We start from the raw sequence: 18931 nt of genomic DNA, 5'->3' as shown, positions 1-18931 counted from the left end.
TTCTTGATTGTATTATACATACCTCTTAGATTTGCATTCTGAAAGGACTTTTGTATTTTCTTGCATAGATAGAGCCATTATGATTGAGCACATTGAATAAACATTAGTACTCATTTGCAGCAAAAGTGCTGTCATGAACACATCCAAAAGCTCTTTTTATGGGCACTTTAATCACTATACAAATATTTATTTTGTCACCAATGTGCGAACAAACTATAGGCTAAAATTTGTTCCCACAAACTATTTATCGAACAATTGTGAATAATGAATATATTTGTAAAAATTGTGGCATGTTTGTGGATAATTCAGAAACAGAAAAAAGGATTAAACTCATATTACATTCATAGTGAATAATTTGTCCAGTTATATACTTCAGCCAAATATTACTTTGTCTCTCTTATTTTGGCCTTGGTGACTTAAAGGCTAATTCAATTAACAATTCCCTGAGCAGTTCATCTGTCAATCAGGTTTTTACATCTTGTCCAAACTCCAGAACCTTCACCAAGGTTTAACTGCAACTAGCTGACCCAATGTTGACTGGTGTAGACTGACCAGTCAGACATGGTTAGCATTATGTCAGCTGATTCGGCTCTTGACAATTATGTTGGAACAATTTAAACACAATAAAATTTTCTGGGAAAGCGGTATGTAAAGTAAATGCTATGGAGACTAGATGAAAATCAAAAGGTGGAAAGCTAAGCAATTTAGGAAGGGAAGGTTTTTTTTAAATAAGACTGTTTCAGTCTTTGCTTTTTATTTATTGTTAACATCTATGTAGTTAAAATGACTAATGTGAATGCTTTAAAGAAGTTGTGTTTGTTAAAGGTTCAACTCCATCCTTCTGTTACTGAGCAAGAGCTCACAATAAGCATCCTTGAGAGCTGAGAACACCACTTCAAGGGAAAGCAGACTTGACATTCTTGATTATTATAAGGTTTTAAAAAAAATCCTTGCAGGGGTGGGGATGAGAGAAGAGTGCCTGTGTGTCAGGAGTGAACTTTTCGTCATTAAAAACTAGGAAAAAAGGGCCCAGAACCATTTACAAAATATTTTGCAGTCCATACTGAAATACTTTCCAATAAAATGTGGACCAGAATCCTTGTGCTTATATTTCTTGTGCAAACGATCTCTTTTAAAAAGGTGCATTAATATTTAAATTTCAAATATTAGAACAACCTGCTGCTTGACTTTTCAGAAGTCTGATTGTAGTGAAATTCTGATTCAGTGACTGAAAGTTGATCTGAAGTGCAAAAAAGTTGCTGGTAGAGATCCAAAATGACCTGGCAGTTTACAAGACACAATGATTAAATTTCATTTATCTAACTGCTTGAGCTGATACAAATAATTCTGAGGTTGTATCATTTTGGATTTCTTCAAGATTATTTGTAAATTATTTTTGTTGGCCTTTAGTGACTTATGTTTATGTACCTTTGCCTAATGAACTTCTTATGCAACTAATTTATGCCATAAACATAGGAAATTAAGAATCATTCCAAAAAAGCTGTGGTAAATAGTGTCAAGCAGGAGACCTGGATTCAGCTGGTAATGAGAGTCTGCTTCCCAAGTTGACTGGGAGTGTTGGAGCCAGAAACTCAACTCCCACATTGGATGTAGCAGTGTGCCACTGTGTGTGCAGCCCTTTTTGTCTGAGGTGTGGGGAAGCATTCACTAGAACTTGGAATTTCTTTCTTTAGCCAGAAATATTAAGCATGGTGACTGGCACTTGCAGTTGTGGGGGTGGGGAACATAATTACTTTTTTCATGGTATAGGCTGAAGCACCAAGCAAGGTTGAAGTCTGAGGCTAAAAATGGCTTTAATGAATACCTCTCAGGTAAAAATTAGGACCTCCTGCTACGCAAATCTGAGATCCTGTCTTGGTCACATGGGACAGATGGAGTGTTATGCAAGATGTGGGTGTGAAGAGCTCTGTTCTGAATGGGACACAGAATCATTGGCGTGAGCTTACAATGGCTGTGAGCTGCTATTGAAATGCAGAGTAACATAGTTGTTCCCCTAGTGTAAAATAAAGTTTCAGCTTTTAAAATATTTTCTTCATCTTCAAACATGGTGCACAGCACACTAATTACTGCACCTTTAGCCAATCCTTGTTCATTCATGATTCAGCTGATTAATTGTTTACTTTAGATCTCTGAACATTATTGGCTAGGCCCTGTTTCTGGATTGCTTTCCCATCCATTAATACTGACCCTGAAAAGGATCAAAATCCTGTGCTCCTTCCGCTATTTGCTGTTGTTTCAGTCTGTGCTCGTGCTGTTTCTTTCTACTACAACTCTGAAAACCATTTTTCCTGTTGCTTCCAGAATCAAGTTCTTGTCTTCTTTTCACTCTCTTGAAAGATTATGGTTGCTGCTTATTTTCCACTTGCAATTCCCACTGAATCCTAAAACTTTTTGATTTGTTGGTAGTTGTCCCACTTATTTCCATCTCTATTCCTGACAGGAACAGCTTGGGTGTTTATTACCTTAACTAAATTCTCCTGTATTAATGGGTTCCAGTGTTTCATGTTGTTTGCTTGATGTAGCGAGTAAGGGTGTTGACGTCTAAATATTTGTTTTCTGCAGCTTTTTGACAATCTTTAAGAATTGTGCTTCTTGCATGCTAGTATAATTTCAGTGCTGTTTATTTCAGTTTGCAGATCTTGAAGAGAATGGTTTTAAGATACCATGGTTGGGGTTCTCTGGAAACGTACAATAAACTATTTTTTCTTATTTATATCTGCTTCAGTTACTTTCATTAATAATGCTTAGCAATTACATAGTGCTTTTACCTCTTTGAAAAAAGTGACCAACATTAACTAATTCTCACCACATCTGCTGGAGGGAGGACAATATTATGACCAGTTTACAGATGGGAAAACTGAGACACAGAGGTTAAGTGACCTGCCTAAAGCCACAGATACGTGTTGTCAGAGCTGGGATTAGAACTCAGATGTTCCTGTGCTCTGGCCATTAGAACATGCCTTTCTTTATATAACAACGTACATTACTACCACAAACTGAATTGTGAGTGGTGGGGAGGGATAATATGTGTAAAAATAAATAAAAGTAGGAAGTGTGCCTATTGCCACCCATATCATGTTGCTTGTCTGATACATACCGTTCCTGCCTCCACCTTTAGTCTATCTTTGTCTTTGTAGAATATATATTCTCTTCAGCACAAAGACTGGATCTTCTACTTGTTGTTTGGAAGCCAATCTTTGGTAGCACATTTTGGGCACTACAGCAATCTAAGTAATAGCTATTATCCAGGGATAATGTATTCTGTGGCAGAAGATGGCTGATTGTCTAGTATCCAGTAGTTACCAAAAGCCAGTTGTTTCCAGCATCTCTGGCATGAAGCCTACAAATTTGCAATCATCTAGCATTTGTTATGCAAGTGGGGAACTGTGACTTCTGCCTTTCTGCCCAACTCTGTTGATCCAGACATACTGATGAAATGAGGATGGATTTTAAGCAGTAGGCTGTAACTTTTATTAACTTAAACACAGGGCAAGGGTACTATCCATCTATCACCCATACCTTCATATACTAGGTATTTAAGTGGTTTCCATGCATGGGTTATAAGGCTCCTACTATATAACCCATAACTCAAGGTAGGCACTCCTCACTCTACACTCACCTCCTTCTGAGTCATACCACACATTGACATTGTGAGGGGGACAGATGGTGCAGAAAGGTGGTGAGCTCAGCCTGCGAGGGCCATAAGGTCTGAACTCTTCTTCCCAGTACACCCATATCCTGTCTGTTTGTTTTGTCCACCTGCTATGGCTTGTCTGGCATTGAGATATTAAGCTCTCTGAGGTAGATATTGTTTTCTATTGCTTGTCTTTACGGTGCCCTGATCCTTGATTGAGATTTATAGGCATTATCATATAAATATAGTAGACCATCAGAATTATGAACACCAGTGTTATAACTGACCGGTCAACCACACACGTCATTTGGAACCAGACTTACGCAATCAGGCAGCAGCAGAGATTAAAAAAAGTGAATATAGTACATTGCTGTGTTGTACATAAACTACTCAAAAATAAAGGGAAAGTTTAAAAAAAAATTGACAAGGTAAGAAAACTGTTTCTGTGCTTGTTTTCATTTAAATTGAGATGGTTAAAAGCAGCATTTTCTTCTGCATAGTAAAATTTCAAAACTGTATTAAGTCAATGTTCAGTTGTAAACTTTTAAAAGAGCAACGATAACTTTTTGTTCAGAGTTCTTTTCATGCTTTTGCTGCGTCTGCTCTACAAATCATCTGGATAGGGGAAAAAAATTGTATTTATTGTTCAGCAATTTATCTGTTATGTCTTTGAGGTGTCTTCCTGTATGCAGGTTGTCAAGGTTCCTTCCCCACTCTGAACTCTAGGGTACAGATGTGGGGACCTGCATGAAAACCTCCTAAGCTTATTTTTACCAGCTTAGGTTAAAACTTCCCCAAGGTACAAACTATTTTACCTTTTGCCCTTGGACTTTATCACTGCCACCACCAAACGTCTAACAGATATATAGCCGAGAAAGAGCCCGTTTGGAAACGTCTTTCCCCCCAAAATCCTCCCAAACCCTACACACCCTTTCCTGGGGAAGGTTTGATAAAAATCCTCACCAATTTGCATAGGTGAACACAGACCCAAACCCTTGGATCTTAAGAACAATGAAAAAGCAATCAGATTCTTAAAAGAAGAATTTTAATAGAAGAAAAAGTAAAAGAATCACCTCTGTAAAATCAGGATGGTAAATACCTTACAGGGTAATTAGATTCAAAACATAGAGAATCCCTCTAGGCAAAACCTTAAGTTACAAAAAGACACAAAAACAGGAATATACATTCCATTCAGCACAGCTTATTTTCTCAGCCATTTAAAGAAAACAGAATCTAACGCATATCTAGCTAGATTACTTACTAAGTTCTAAGACTCCATTCCTGTTCTGTTCCCGGCAAAAAACATCACAGAGAGAGAGAGAGAGAGAGAGAGGCTTTGTTTCTCCCTCCCCCCAGCTTTTGAAAGTATCTTGTCTCCTCATTGGTCATTTTGGTCAGGTGCCAGTGAGGTTATCCTACCTTCTTCACCCTTTACAGATGAAAGGGTTTTTCCTCTGGCCAGGAGGGATTTTAAAGGTGTTTACCCTTCCCTTTATATTTATGACACAGGTGTAATTGCCTACTACTTTAAAAGAGCATGTACTTAGTATTTGGTCATCCTTGAAAGATGTAGCCCCTGTTAGGTGTGTTCATTATGAAGATTTGACTTAGAGAATATAAATTTCCTTACTGCTATCTGTAGCTCATCTTCTCTGAGGTTAGTGCTTTTCTATCTTTGTTTCAGAAGCACAAGAGAAAGATGGAGATAGGAAGACAGAGTCGTCATTACTACTCTATGACAATACAAGACCAAGATTCTGGTGTTTTTGTGTTCTTTCATCTTGCTTTCAATTTAACATTTCTGGTTTACACTGACGAGCACTTCTAGGCAGTCTGTGTCTTAACAATAGTTCTTGGTAGCTTGTTCTTCCTTACATCCATATGGTAAACTTTCTATTCATTCACTCTGAGACAACATTTTTGTTCAGGCTGTTTTCCATATATTGTTTTATGGAAAAGTGAATGTCTTGATTTCATATTCTGATGTCTAGCCCATTCTCCATCGGTCCCATGAATATATAAAAGAGTAATATAATCTGCTCTAAAATAAATTATAAATATTTCAAGTATTCTTTGTGTAGCCATTAGAAAATGTCACTAGTTAAATGTTTTGGCAGTTTGAAACAAAATGTGTGAAAAATAGTGTATTGTAATAGTGGTAGTACCATACAGCTGAACAGTAAAATAATGTTCGTTAAGGGAATTCTGGTAAAAAGCTTCTATTGGCTTTAGTCAAATGCAGATGTGTAAGAATAGGCAGCTGGGTCAGACCAGTGGTCCATCTAGACCAGAGCGAATGAACAGAATAGGGAAATTGAGTGATCCATTCCCTGTTGTCCAGTCTCAGCTTTTGGCAGTCAGAAGTTTAGGGACACCCAGAGCATGGAGTTGCGTCCCTGACCATCTTGGCTAGTAGCCATTGATGGACCTATCATCCTTGAACTTAACTAATTCTTTTTTGAACCCAGTTATACATTTGGCCTTTGTAACATCCCGATGGTTGGATATTTATGGTAGAGTACCTGCGGTCTATCACAAAGGTCTGTTACAGCAGGTCATACAGATTTTACTGTAGGTGAAGTTAAAATAATTAGGTAGTCTAAATGAAGCAAACAATTTGAAGTTCAATACAATACACAAACATGCAATTTTAAATACATAAATTCAAAACTAAGAGGTACATTTAACATAATTTGTTGTCAGCTGCAGTATGATTCAACGATAATGTTTGCACTTGTATATTGCCTTCCGTTCTTCTAATCACTCCATAGACATTAATTTAGGTTAACCACACACTTGTGAATTAGATGTGTAGAAGTATCCTTCAGAGATAATCCTAGATACATGCATTCAGTATGGTCATACATGGGAGCCCCTAGCACATGATGGGTCAAAGCACTGAGCAACAATAAAGTAAAGTAATAAAAGCCCCTTTTAAAAAACAAAACATATAAACAAATAAGGAGAAGATGGAGGAAAGGGGAGCATCAGGAGCATCATAACAAAAATAGGATAGGATGGAAGGGGTGAGCAAAAGTCACCTCCTGTGGGGGAAGCGGAACAGAAGAAATCCTGTGGCTGTTCTTTCACTGCCTATAAAAGTAAGATAACTATCCATTCCCATTTTAGAGATGAGATAACTGAGGCACAGTGATTTGCTCAGGGACACACACAAGTCTGGCAGAGCCGGGATCAGGACTAGTTCTCCTGATTCTCAGTTATTTGTCTTCGCCAGAAGAAAAGCTTTCCTCATGTAATGGCACATATCCTCCCTTGATTCCTGAGCTATACAGTGTCCTTGATCACCAAAGAATATATCATTAGGATCAATAACTTCACACATGACTCATGCTAAATAAGTAGATTATCAAACAATATTAAATCAATATGTTTTGTAAAATAAACAGTTTGCTGTCTAAACATATTAAATCATTTTTTTCCTTAAAGTTAAAAGAACTCTGGCCTCATCGAAGTCAGTGGCAAAACGTCTCTTAATTCCAATGGGCCAAGATTTCACTCAAAGTGGTAACTGAGATATGCTATATTCAGATTCATGTACATACAAAATATTTTCTGAATCAGAACATTTTTGATATTCCAGACAGATTTTATCAGATGGAAGTAACGAGCTGAGGTACATTAAACTGCATTGCCAGTCATCAGTGGAAGAGTACAATCTCACGGTAGAATCATAAAAATATTTTAATCTATATTCCTGTAAAAGTGTTCCATGTGCATATAATCTCATGTGCAATTGCTCTCTCGTATTTTTTCCTCTTTACATCTAAATCCATGTTTAACTTTTAATTTTCCTTTCAACAGGTAGAGAGAATTGTTGACAAGAGGAAAAACAAGAAGGGAAAAATAGAATATTTGGTGCGATGGAAAGGATATGAAAGTGAAGATGACACCTGGGAACCTGAACAGCACCTTGTAAATTGTGAGGAATATATACATGAATTTAATAGGCGTCACAATGAAAAGCAAAAAGAAAGCACATTAACCAGGACAAACAGGACCTCTCCAAATAATGCCAGAAAACAAATTTCTAGATCTACCAATAGCTCTTTTTCAAAGACGTCACCTAAATCTTTAGTGATTGGCAAAGACCAGGAGTCAAAAAATAATCAATTGTTTACTGCCACCCAGAAGTTCCGGAAAAACAATTCACCATCTCTTTCTGGCAGGAAAAATATGGACCTTGCAAAATCAGGTATTAAAATCCTTGTTCCCAAAAGTCCTATTAAAAGCAGGACAGCAGTTGATGACTTTCAAAATGAAAGCCCTGATAAATTGGACCACATAGAACAGGATCAAGAAGACTCTGTAGCACCAGAAGTGGCAGCAGAAAAACCAGTGGGAGCTTTATTAGGACCTGGTGCAGAGCGTGCTAGGATGGGGAGCAGGCCAAGAATACATCCATTAGTGCCACAGCTACCAGTGCCAGTAACAGCCACAATTGCATCAGCATTAACAATAAATGGAAAAGGTAAGTGTGTACGTTTGACATTTTATGTAGATTAGCCTTTTGGCTGGACTCTTTTGTTGTTTGTCATATGCAAACAGTTACTTGTTCAGCTGACCTGTCTGAGCAGTATATTGATTGATTGAGAGAATAACTGCTGTACTAAACCAAATCTGGAGAAATTCACAATTGCTTTATTTTAAAATAACTGTGACTGCAGAAGCCTTTGAGGGGTTTGCCAGCTTTTGCTTTCTTCACTGAATTCAATTGGAATTTGTGTTTTAAAAATCAACGTAAGATACATTTGTGTTTGACTTGACTTTAGTGTACCGTTCCCAAAGATTACATCGTTGCTTTAAATTTCTCTAAATAGGTGAGACTCAAATTTGTCATGAATGCTAGGAATATAAACGATGGAAATAGTCACGTAATTTTTAGTAGGGGTTCTTTACAGTGGTTTTCTCTCTTTTGGTTTACATATCTTTTGCCTAACTATTGCTTGGAATAAAGCCATCAGAATGGTATGGTTTAAATAATAATGTTCTTATGGTTGGTTTTTGTGCAAATTTGAGCCGAATGGGCAGATATATGCACTTTCTTTCTGAACTGCATTCTGTCTTGCATTCTGATTAAATTTATCAGTATTTGGCTGTATATTTCACTTTACATTGAAAGTTTATTTAGATTAAAGACCAAATTTACTAATATCTCAATGACCTGCTATGAATTTATTCAGGTGGTTTTACAAAACTTGAAACGCCATAAAAGGACAAGCTGCTTTTTAATAATTGAAACCTGTTTTAAAAACTTCATGTTCACCCCTTTGGTTTCCCAAGTCTTTATCCTTTCAAGGGGAAGAGTACACCAAATAACTGTAAACATATTTAGACTCTTCTGTACAATTGTAAATATTCTTCAAAGTGCACTTTTAGGGCTACATTTTCAAAAGTGTAAAATTGCATCTGCAAACGTGATGCAGAGGCCAAAATCTGCAGGTGTACTATTGAGGCTGGAGGGATGACAAAAATGTTTTGGAAACTAAGAATTGGGCCTTGCAAACGTAGCAGCTACAGGCACAACAGATGGGCACAAAAGAGAGTGTTCTGAGGACTTCACTTCTGCCTGTAGCTCACACACATTGTTGATCCTATTCAGATTTTCTGAAAACCCAGGCACAATAGGAAAGCAGTGGGCAGTGAGGAACTCATTCTAGAAGCTGCAGTGTCAGGTCACAAACCAGTCCACTGTTCTTCAGATGAACTAGGGAATCATTTTAATGCACGCTTTGGTGGCAGGACTCTTTAACTCTTGCTGTGCGTGGGCTGAATGTGGAATGTAAACCTCAAAGGACACAAACAGAAGCTGGAGATAAACATAAGAGACTTCAATGTATGAAACTTACTGTCAATAAGTCGCTGGTGTAGATGAACTAGATGTGTGTGCACGTGCAATGGTTTTGTGATAACTGATATGGTGAGGAAGTATTGTATGGATGCCCACTGTGAACTGACAAATGTACTCTCTCTTCAGTGTAGTTGCCTCCTAGCATCCAGAGAAAGAACCAGAGGAAACAAGGAACCTTGTCAGGCAAATCACTGGCCACAAATGACAAAACCATTTCCAACATCCAATCCCTCTAAACTAGTAGTATTGGCAATATAGGGGACAGTACAGTGCCTCCAGTGGAAGAGGAGGAGAGAGGAGAATTGCATGGAGTCTCACAGGAATAGAAATGAAGGATGCTTCAGTCATGTAGAGGATAAGTGGTATTGTGTCAGGTCCACATACCTGTATATTTGCTAAGGTGTCACTGTTTCTCTCAACTGCTGTTATGCAGTTCAGAGGATGTAGATACGCTGGCCAGGCAGTCAACATACTGTCATGTCAACCAGACATCTTTTCAGGAATGTCTTCAGAAGCCCACCTATTTACACTTAGGATTGTGGCACTGTGTGAGTGTTCTGGCTCTCCTCTGTTTCTTCACAGGTGCAGATACAATAGGACAAAAAGGAGTGGGGGGGGGAAACGGAATGTAGTCAGGAGGACTAAACCATGCGATATTTTCAGAACAAACTTATTATTAGAGCTGGTTGGGAATTTTTCAGCAAAGCACTTTTTGTTGGAAAATGCCAGATCGTTGAAACTGAAACTCTGGGGAATGGTCGATTTTTAACATATATCTGGTTTCAAAAAGTTTTTGGAAAAAAGTTTCAAATTTGTCAGAATGGGACGTTTTGACATTTTTCAAAACAAAAGATTCAATTTTTTCAGTTCAAAACTACTTTTAGTTTTAAAATTTAAGCTAATTATAGTAAAACATTAAATCACTAGGCTGAAATAAAAATAAAATACTTCCAAATTATGGACACACAAGGTTTCGATTGACTCATACCAAAATAATTTTCAGATTGTCAGTTAATGAAAATCTTCAAGATTTTGACCTTTTGAGATGGGAAAACCATTTACCACCCAGCTGTACTTACCTAATGTACACTGAGAGCACATACCTTGAAACAATGCATGTGCAAGGGAAACCCAGGGCCTAGATCGTTATTATTAATAATTTTATTTATTTGTATTACTGTAGCAGCTAGCATCACTAGTCATGGGTCAGGGCCCCATTGTGCTAGGTGCTGTACAAACACAGAAGAAAAGATGGTCCCTGCGCCAGAGAGCTTATAGTCGAAGAATATGGCAAGAGATAACAGATGGATACAGACAGATGGGGGAGTGTGAGGAAAGAATGAGACAATATTCGTCAGCATGATAGGCAGTGGTCTCAGAACATATGTTAATAATTTTTTTGTAGACATCATGGACAAAGGAGAAAGGGATGTGAAGCAGGATAATGAGATACCTTTGTGGGTGTTAATGGGCAGTTCCTCCCAAGCATGAGGGATAGCATGTGAGAAAGCACATGTTTGAAAATGTAATAAGTGCCCAATGGAGGCTGGCATTGTTGGCCAATCCAATGCAGGAGTCAACATCTCTGTAGCAAGTGAGAAATTATGGGTATGGTGGAGAAAGTCTGTAAAGGGCCTTGAAAGTGAAGACAAATAGCTCCTGTTTGATGCAGTAAAGAAGAGAGAGCTGGTGGAGGAATGCAAAGAGGGGTGACGTGATCAAAATGACAAGCTAACAAAATGATCTTTGCAGCAATATTCATAACTTCAGATACAAAAACGATACATGCATTACCAAGAGGATAATCGTATTCAGTAAATCATAACTTTTCCATTGATTGTTTACATGATACACTTTGTACCAGATCTGTTGCAATTGACTAATGGTGGCAATATTAGTGATATAACTGGTCATGTTTCAATCACACAGCCTCACACAAGTCCAGAGAAAAGAAAGTTTCAGTAATTGATACGTGAGATGGCGAGAACCTGGATAAGGTTTTAGCTCTGTGGATGGATAGGAAAGGCTGTGCCTTAGAGAGATTATGCAGAAAGAATCTGCAGGATTTAGACAGCCTGGATGTGAGAACCTAATGAGAGGTTTGAGTTAAAGATGATGCTTAGGTTAATGGCCTGCCTGACAGGCAGGATGGTGGTGGTGTCCACAGTGATCAAGAAAGGAGGTAGGGTGAAGATTAAGAGCTCTGTTTTAGCCACATTGCACGCTAGCTAATGGGTAGACATTCACAAGCAGATGTTAGAGGAACAGGCCAAGATTTTATTTTGGTCAGAAGGAAACAGGTCTCTAGTAGAGAGGTAGACCTGTGAGTCATCAGCATAGAGGTGGAAGCTGAATTTGTGTTTGTGGATGAGAGTGCCCAAAGGTTAAATGTAAAACCAGAAGAGAGGGGGACCAAGGACAGAACCTTGTGGATCCTCCACAGAAAGCTAGAAGGGAGGATGAGGAGGAATCGCTGAAGGACATGCTGAAGGAGCAATTAGTGAGGTAGGAGGAGAGGACAGAGTAGCAGAAGCCAACAGAGGACAAGACTTAAGAAGAAAAACATGATCAAGTCTGTTAAAGACAGCCAATGGGGGTCAAGGAGAAGGAGGATGGAGTACTCATTCTGAGTTTTGGTTAGGAAGAGGTCATTAAAGAGTTTGATGAGAGCAGTTTCAGTGGAGTTAAAAGAGCAAAAGTCAAATTGTAGAGGTTGTAGGATGGAATAGAAAGAAAGGAACTCTTTTTTCCCCCTCAGAATATAAACATGCTTGAGTCTCTTCCGTTTTTTTTTTTTAAAGGTAACCCACACTTGACCTCGCTTCCATCTCCAACCTCTTCCCCATCTCCCTTTCATCTCTAAGTTCATTGAACATGCTGTCTACAATTGCTGTCTGGAATCTCTCTCCTCCAATTCACTGAGGAGGTGGGATTCAGTCAAGTAGGAGAAAGAGTTGTTTAGCCAGGAAAATGGCAGAACGGAAGGAAGAAAGAATGAATTTATAGTGGAGAAAATCAGGCTTGTCACGGCATTTCTGCAGAGATGCTCTGCAATGAGACAGCAGGAGCAGAGGAAGGAGATGTTGGGGGTTTCCTAGGGCTGGGGATTGGCAGGGAGGACCTTGTTGTAGGAAAGGGGCAAAAGGGTGAGGGAGTGTGAATCATGGGAGAGAATCAACATAAGAACGGACATACGGGATCAGACCAAAGTCCATCTAACCCAGTATCCTGTCTACCGACAGTGGCCAATGCCAGGTGCCCCAGAGGAAATCAACAGAACAGGTAATCATCAAGTGATCCATCCCCTGATGCCCATTCCCAGCTTCTGGCACACAGAGGCTAAGGACACCATCCCTGTCCATCCTGGCCAATAGCCATTGATGGACTATCCTCCATGAGCTTATCTAGTTATTTTTTGAACCCTGTTATAGTCTTGGCCTTCACAACATCCTCTGGCAGTGAGTTCCACAGGTTGACTGTGCGTTGTGTGAAAAAAATACTTCCTTTTGTTTGTTTTAAACTTGCTGCCTATTAATTTCATTTGGTGACCCCTAGTTCTTGTGTTATGAGAAGGAATAAATAGCACTTCCTTATTTACTTCCTCCACACCAGTCATGATTCTATAGACCTCTATCATATCCCCCCTTAGTCATCTCTTTTCCAAGCTGAAAAGTCCCACTCTTATTAATTGCTCCTCATATGGAAGCCGCTCCATACCCCTAATCATTTTTTGTTGCCCTTTTCTGAACCTTTTCCAATTCCAATACATCTTTTTTGAGATGTGGTCACCCCAGTATTCCAGATGCGGGCATACCATAGATTTATATAGAGCCAATATATTTTCTGTCTTCTTATCTATCCCTTTCTTAAATATTCCCAGCATGCTATTCGCTTTTTTGAATGCCGCTGCACATTGAGTGGATGTTTTCAGAGAACTATCCACAATGACTCCAAGATCTTTTTTGAGTGGTAACAGCTAATTTAGACCCCATCATTTTAGTATAGTTGGGATTATGTTTTCCTATGTGCATTACTGTGCATTTATCAACATTGAATTTCATCTGTCATTTTGTTGCACAGTCACCCAGTTTTGTGAAATCCTTTTGTAGCTCTTCGCAGTCTGCTTAGGACTTAACTATCTTGAGTAGTTTTGTATCATCTGCAAATTTTGCCACCTCATTGTTTACCCCTTTTTTCCAGATCTGTTATGAATATGTTGAATAGAACTGGTCTCAGTACAGATCCCTGGGGGACACCACTATTTACCTCTCTCCATTCTGAGAACTGACCATTTATTCCTATCCTTTGTTTCCTATCTTTTAACCATTACCAATCCATGAGAGGACCTTCCCTCTAACCCCATGAAAGCTTACTTTGCTTAAGAGCCTTTGGTGAGGGATCTTGTCAAAGGCTTTTTGAAAATCTAAGTACACTATATCCACTGGATCCCCCTTGTCCACATGCTTGTTGACTGCCTCAAACAATTCTAGTAGATTGGTGAGGCATGATTTCCCCTTACAAAAACCATGTTGACTCTTCCCCAACAAATTATGTTCATCTATGTGTCTGACAATTTTGTTCTTTACTGTAGTTTCAACCAGTTCGCCCAGTACTGAAGTCAGGTTTACCGGCCTGTGATTGCCGGGATCACCTCTGAAGCCCTTTTAAAAAATTAGCGTCACATTCGCTATCCTCCAGTCATTTGGTATAGAAGCTGATTTAAATGATAGGTTACAAACTACAGTTAGTAGTTCTGCAATTTCACATTTGAGTTCCTTGAGAACTCTTGGGTGAATACCATCTGGTCCTGGTGACTTATTACTGATTAGTCTATCAGTTTGTTCCAAAACTTCCTCTAATGGCACCTCAATCTGGGACAGTTCCTCAGGTTTGTCACCTAAAAAGAATGGTTCAGGTTTGGAAATTTCCCTCACATCCAGACCGATGCAAAGAATTCATTTAGCTTCTCTGCAATGGCCTTATTATCCTTGAGTGCTCCTTTAGCATCTTGATCGTCCAGTGGCCCCACTGGTTGTTTACCAGGCTTCCTGCTTCTGACGTACTTAAATTTTTTTTTTTGCTATTACTTTTTGAGTCTTTGGTTCACTGTTCTTCAAATTCTTTTTTGGCCTTCCTAATTATATTTTTACACTTCATTAGCCAGAGTTTATGCTCCTTTCTATTTTTAATCTTTTCTATCAATGATAGAAAGGGAAGAGGGGGCTCAGAGCAGTCAAAGTCATCAACACTGATGTGCTGCAAGTCAGAGAAAGGCTGAGATATCTGGGCAAATGTCCCAGTTATCACTAACGAAAGTGATAAACAATAGAAATTGTGTTCATCCCATGGCATCCCAGTGAGTTTTGATAGCCCAAGCTCCAGCCCAAAGCACACGGTCTACACTGGTATTATTCGAGAATGAGCTTGAGCACAGTTCGCTCCCCAATGCAGTGTAAACATACATTATTTAGGTTGCAGTTCTCAGTACAGAAAGCAATTTTAGCCTTAATTCTTTTCCACTCATTTAACACTAAGATAAAGAAAATTCTATCAACCCCAGGCCTTGAAGGCGAATCACCACAGCTATTGATACAGACAGACAGCCTACACTTCTACTGCAAGACGCCCTTCCATGCAGTCAGAAAAGTGGAAGCCAGAATCATCTTAAACAGTACCAAACCAAAACATTCAGGGGCATAGCTCAAGTGTCAGTTATGGAATACAATAGAATAGGTTGTTTATCAGTGCATATTCCAACTGGTTGTCTGCTACACACAGCTGGATGTGCTGAGCCTTAATCATGCAGGAATTATACATGGAGTTCGCTGCTTCTCACCCTTCCATAGATAAGTGTGTACAGAATATAAAAGCATCATTTTAACACTATTTACCTCTGTTGTTGCAAGTGATTGTCTTCCCCATAAAGAAGGCTGAGCATTTTTAAAACAGTGTATGACTCAAATAATTTTAAGTCTGTGGTGTATTCTTCAATATCACTTGTCCCTGAAGTGTCTCACTGTCCTATTTCCAAGTTGAGTGAAAAAGGCAAGGCTTGTGGGGTTTTTGTTGTGATTATTAATGTTAGGTTGTAGCAACACAGTAGTAAGAAGCGGGAAAGTGGTAGTACGAGGTGTTTAGCAGGATTCACAACCTTTAACGCTGACAGGGACTGTCTCCCACCAGTCAAGCACCTACCACCTGGTACAGAGCAGTCCTAGCCTATGTGACACTGCCTTAATTGACTCCTCACTGGAGTTGGCTCATCCAGAGATGTGATGATCAAGTGGGGCTGCGTCACTGGCTCCAGTACCTGTGACTGTGGCAGAGAGCTTCAAAATATGAATCATCTCCTGTGATGCCAGCTGCTTGAGCATGAATGCTCTTCCAGTGACCTGGCCCAATGCAATACTCAGACAATCATGGGTGCATGGATGTTGCAGGAAACAGTATGAGGACAGGATAAGAAGGTTAGCTTTAATAACGTTCAGACACTTATTGTGAAGAAACTTAGGAGTCAAAATACTGCATATTGGGCTTTATCCACACTAAAACACAATAACATAATGGAAAATGTATTACTAGGGAAATACTACGCAGCAGAAAATAATTGGGTTAGCCCATATATATGGCAGATGGCTTAGCAACTCTGAAATATCCCATGTAATATACGGTCTAATGCAAAAATTACTGGTTTACCACCATTCCACTGAACCTAGTAGTTTGAAATTATATTTTTATTTAATTGCAGAGCAAAAAAATCATCATCCAAAAATCAAACCTATAAGTCTATCTAGAACACAAGTCAGTTATTTTACACTAGGCAGAAAAAACAGCTGCAGACAGCAGCTCACAATGTGAGTATCACAGAATTAAATAGGGCAGCATCAGTTTCCCTTTTTCCAGATTTTTATAAATCTGGGCGATATAAAGAAACTTTTGAGTTAAAAATTATATATATATATATATATATATAAATCTTTTGTCATTACAGTGTCAGTTTAGTAGGAAATAAGAGCCATGATAAAGTGTAGAGACATAACATTACCATGAAGAAAAGTAACTTTTCTGCAAGCTTGAGGAACCTTGGCTACATCAGCAAATAAGTGTATTCTTTGCTCTTTATAAGGAATTACTTTTTTTCTGCTATACACATTTCATCAATCTCTGCCAATCAATAGATGTGTCATAAGAAACAATAGTAGAAAGTAAAAGAGGGAAGTAGTTTTCAGTGTTACCTAGGCCCAATGATATTCAGAGGCTTCATATGCAGATCAGATGACCAACCTTACCTAATCTTGCAAGGAGACAGAGATTTTTCAGCTAGGTGATGTGCTACAGATTGGCAACACATCATAACCATTTTCCAATATGTTCCAGACTATAATTTCAAGATCCTCTCAGACTAAACAGCCCTTTAAATGTTCATACAAGACTATGTAATTGTCTTCAGCTATTTTGTTTTTGTTTTGCCATATTTTCCAAAGTTATTTTCAACCTGATTACACCCTTCTTTGAAAATGCTTAGCTGGTACAAATTTTATTTGCACCTGTTACTACAGACATTAGTGCCTTAGTGGAACAATGCCTAGGAAAATGGAGTCCTTATTTCTCTCAATGTGTGCAAAATGTGCTGGATTTTTTAAGTTCAATATTTAGGTAACAGCTCCAGGCATCTTACAATAACTAAATTTGACATTTTGAGTTATTATTTCAGTGTGGTTCTATTTGTAGGAACACAAGTAATAGGAAACCTCCACTACCTTAAATGCTTTAAATGCCTTGCTAAAAAAAAACCCTCTATTTTGGTTTTCAAAATTAAATATTAGATGCAATATGTTTGATATTGTGGTGATATTTTATGTAAGTAATTCAGGCAAAATAGGCAATTATAGATGATGTAGTATATTAGATAAGGGAGTCATTGTTCACCTTCCTCTTTCTTAGAAATGATCATGTAAAATTGAAGCAACATACTTACTTCAAAAATACAAATTGATCCAAATCTTTTATTTTTTTTAATACTAATATACTTAAGTAATAGTTCCAAAGCAAAATCCCAGATCTGAACATTCCTTAACTTTTATGATTCATGACTATATCTACTATGCACTAGGGTCCTGATTAAAAGACCTTTGAAGTCAATGGAAAGACTCCATTGGCTTTGGAACAGACCCTAGATGTGTTTTTGTGGATATCATTTCATTCTTTAAACAGCCAAACAATGTGTTCTGTACCCTGTAATCTCTAGAACCTTTTGTTTTATTTCAGGTTCCATTTATGAGAATTCATATAACAATAATTTCAATTATTAATAAATCATATTGTCCACTTATTTCATATCCAGATACATTGTATACAGTAAGCAGGTATGTACAGATGTACAGTAGATACATAAATTTTCACTAAGAACTGTTCACAAATACAGTATTTTCTTCATGCTTTTCCTGTCTTGCCTCCATTATCAGGAGATTCTGTCAGCACTACTAGTGTTTTCATATTAGATGTTGAATAGTTCCTCATTTCTGTTCCCTGCTCTGCCACCAGTTTGTCATTTAATTTAACTGTACCTCCATTTACCCAGTTATAATAAGATTAAACTTCTTCCCCACCTGTTTGGTGTGTTGTGAGTCTGAAAGATATGTAAATCATTTTGAGATACTTGGATGAAAATCACTACTTCAGTCTAAAGTGTTTATTGTATTATATTTGGCTAATGAATGTATTCATTTAAGAGTGTGATTATATCTTTGAATAGAAGATTGGATATTTTTATAGTAGTATGGTCTCTTTGTGGATTATAATTTGGGGGGTGGGGGAGGGCAAGGACTGTCGTTTTCTCTGTTTGTACAGTACAGCAGGGCCCTGACCTGGTTGGCCTCAATATAACTATTTAATGATAAAGTAGTTTAGGCACACATTTCATCTGCTATGAATTGAATTAAAATCTATTGAGTAAACTCATCTTGGGTTTTTTTTGTTTTTACTTCACCATTTTTGTCAAAAATATAATAGTATATGGTCTTATGTATTCACTGTTGTCTGTGTGATAGCAATTAACTAATTCGTCTAGAGCTGAATGAGCAAAAGTCCACAATGATGCCCAGGTCTTCTTCCTGAGTGGTTGCAGTTCATTTAGAACCCAGAAATGTGTTTGAATAGTTCATATTATTCCTTCCAGTGTGCAGTACATTGCAACATTTTTAAATCTGTCATCAAGCTTGTCCGTTCACCTGTCTTTGTTCGGTCACTCTGAAGTTTTTCAGCTTTTTCTGTTCTTAACCAGAATAAAATGTGGTCCTGAAATGTTGCCGTCACCCTGTTCACATTCACTACTCAGTTAATTAATAAATGTATTAAACAACACTGACAGTCAGCCATTGTCATGCTGAAAATTAACAGTGTAGTCC

The 18931-nt window shown here is 38.2% G+C and overlaps 1 protein-coding gene across 1 annotated transcript in view; it reads left to right on the top strand.

Annotated features, from left to right (window-relative positions):
• CDYL (chromodomain Y like) overlaps nt 1-18931 on the top strand; it is a 202068-nt gene that overhangs the window by 85581 nt on the left and 97556 nt on the right. Inside the window, exon 2 of the mRNA XM_074944924.1 lies at nt 7478-8144. Within this exon, the coding sequence (XP_074801025.1) occupies nt 7478-8144 (667 nt within the window). The remainder of the gene's footprint in view (nt 1-7477; nt 8145-18931) is intronic.

The sequence above is a fragment of the Natator depressus genome, chromosome 2, assembly GCF_965152275.1.
Source record: "Natator depressus isolate rNatDep1 chromosome 2, rNatDep2.hap1, whole genome shotgun sequence".
Lineage (NCBI taxonomy): Eukaryota > Metazoa > Chordata > Testudines > Cheloniidae > Natator > Natator depressus.
The sequence above is the reverse complement of the archived record's forward strand: the minus strand, read 5'-3'. Positions and strand labels throughout refer to the sequence as shown.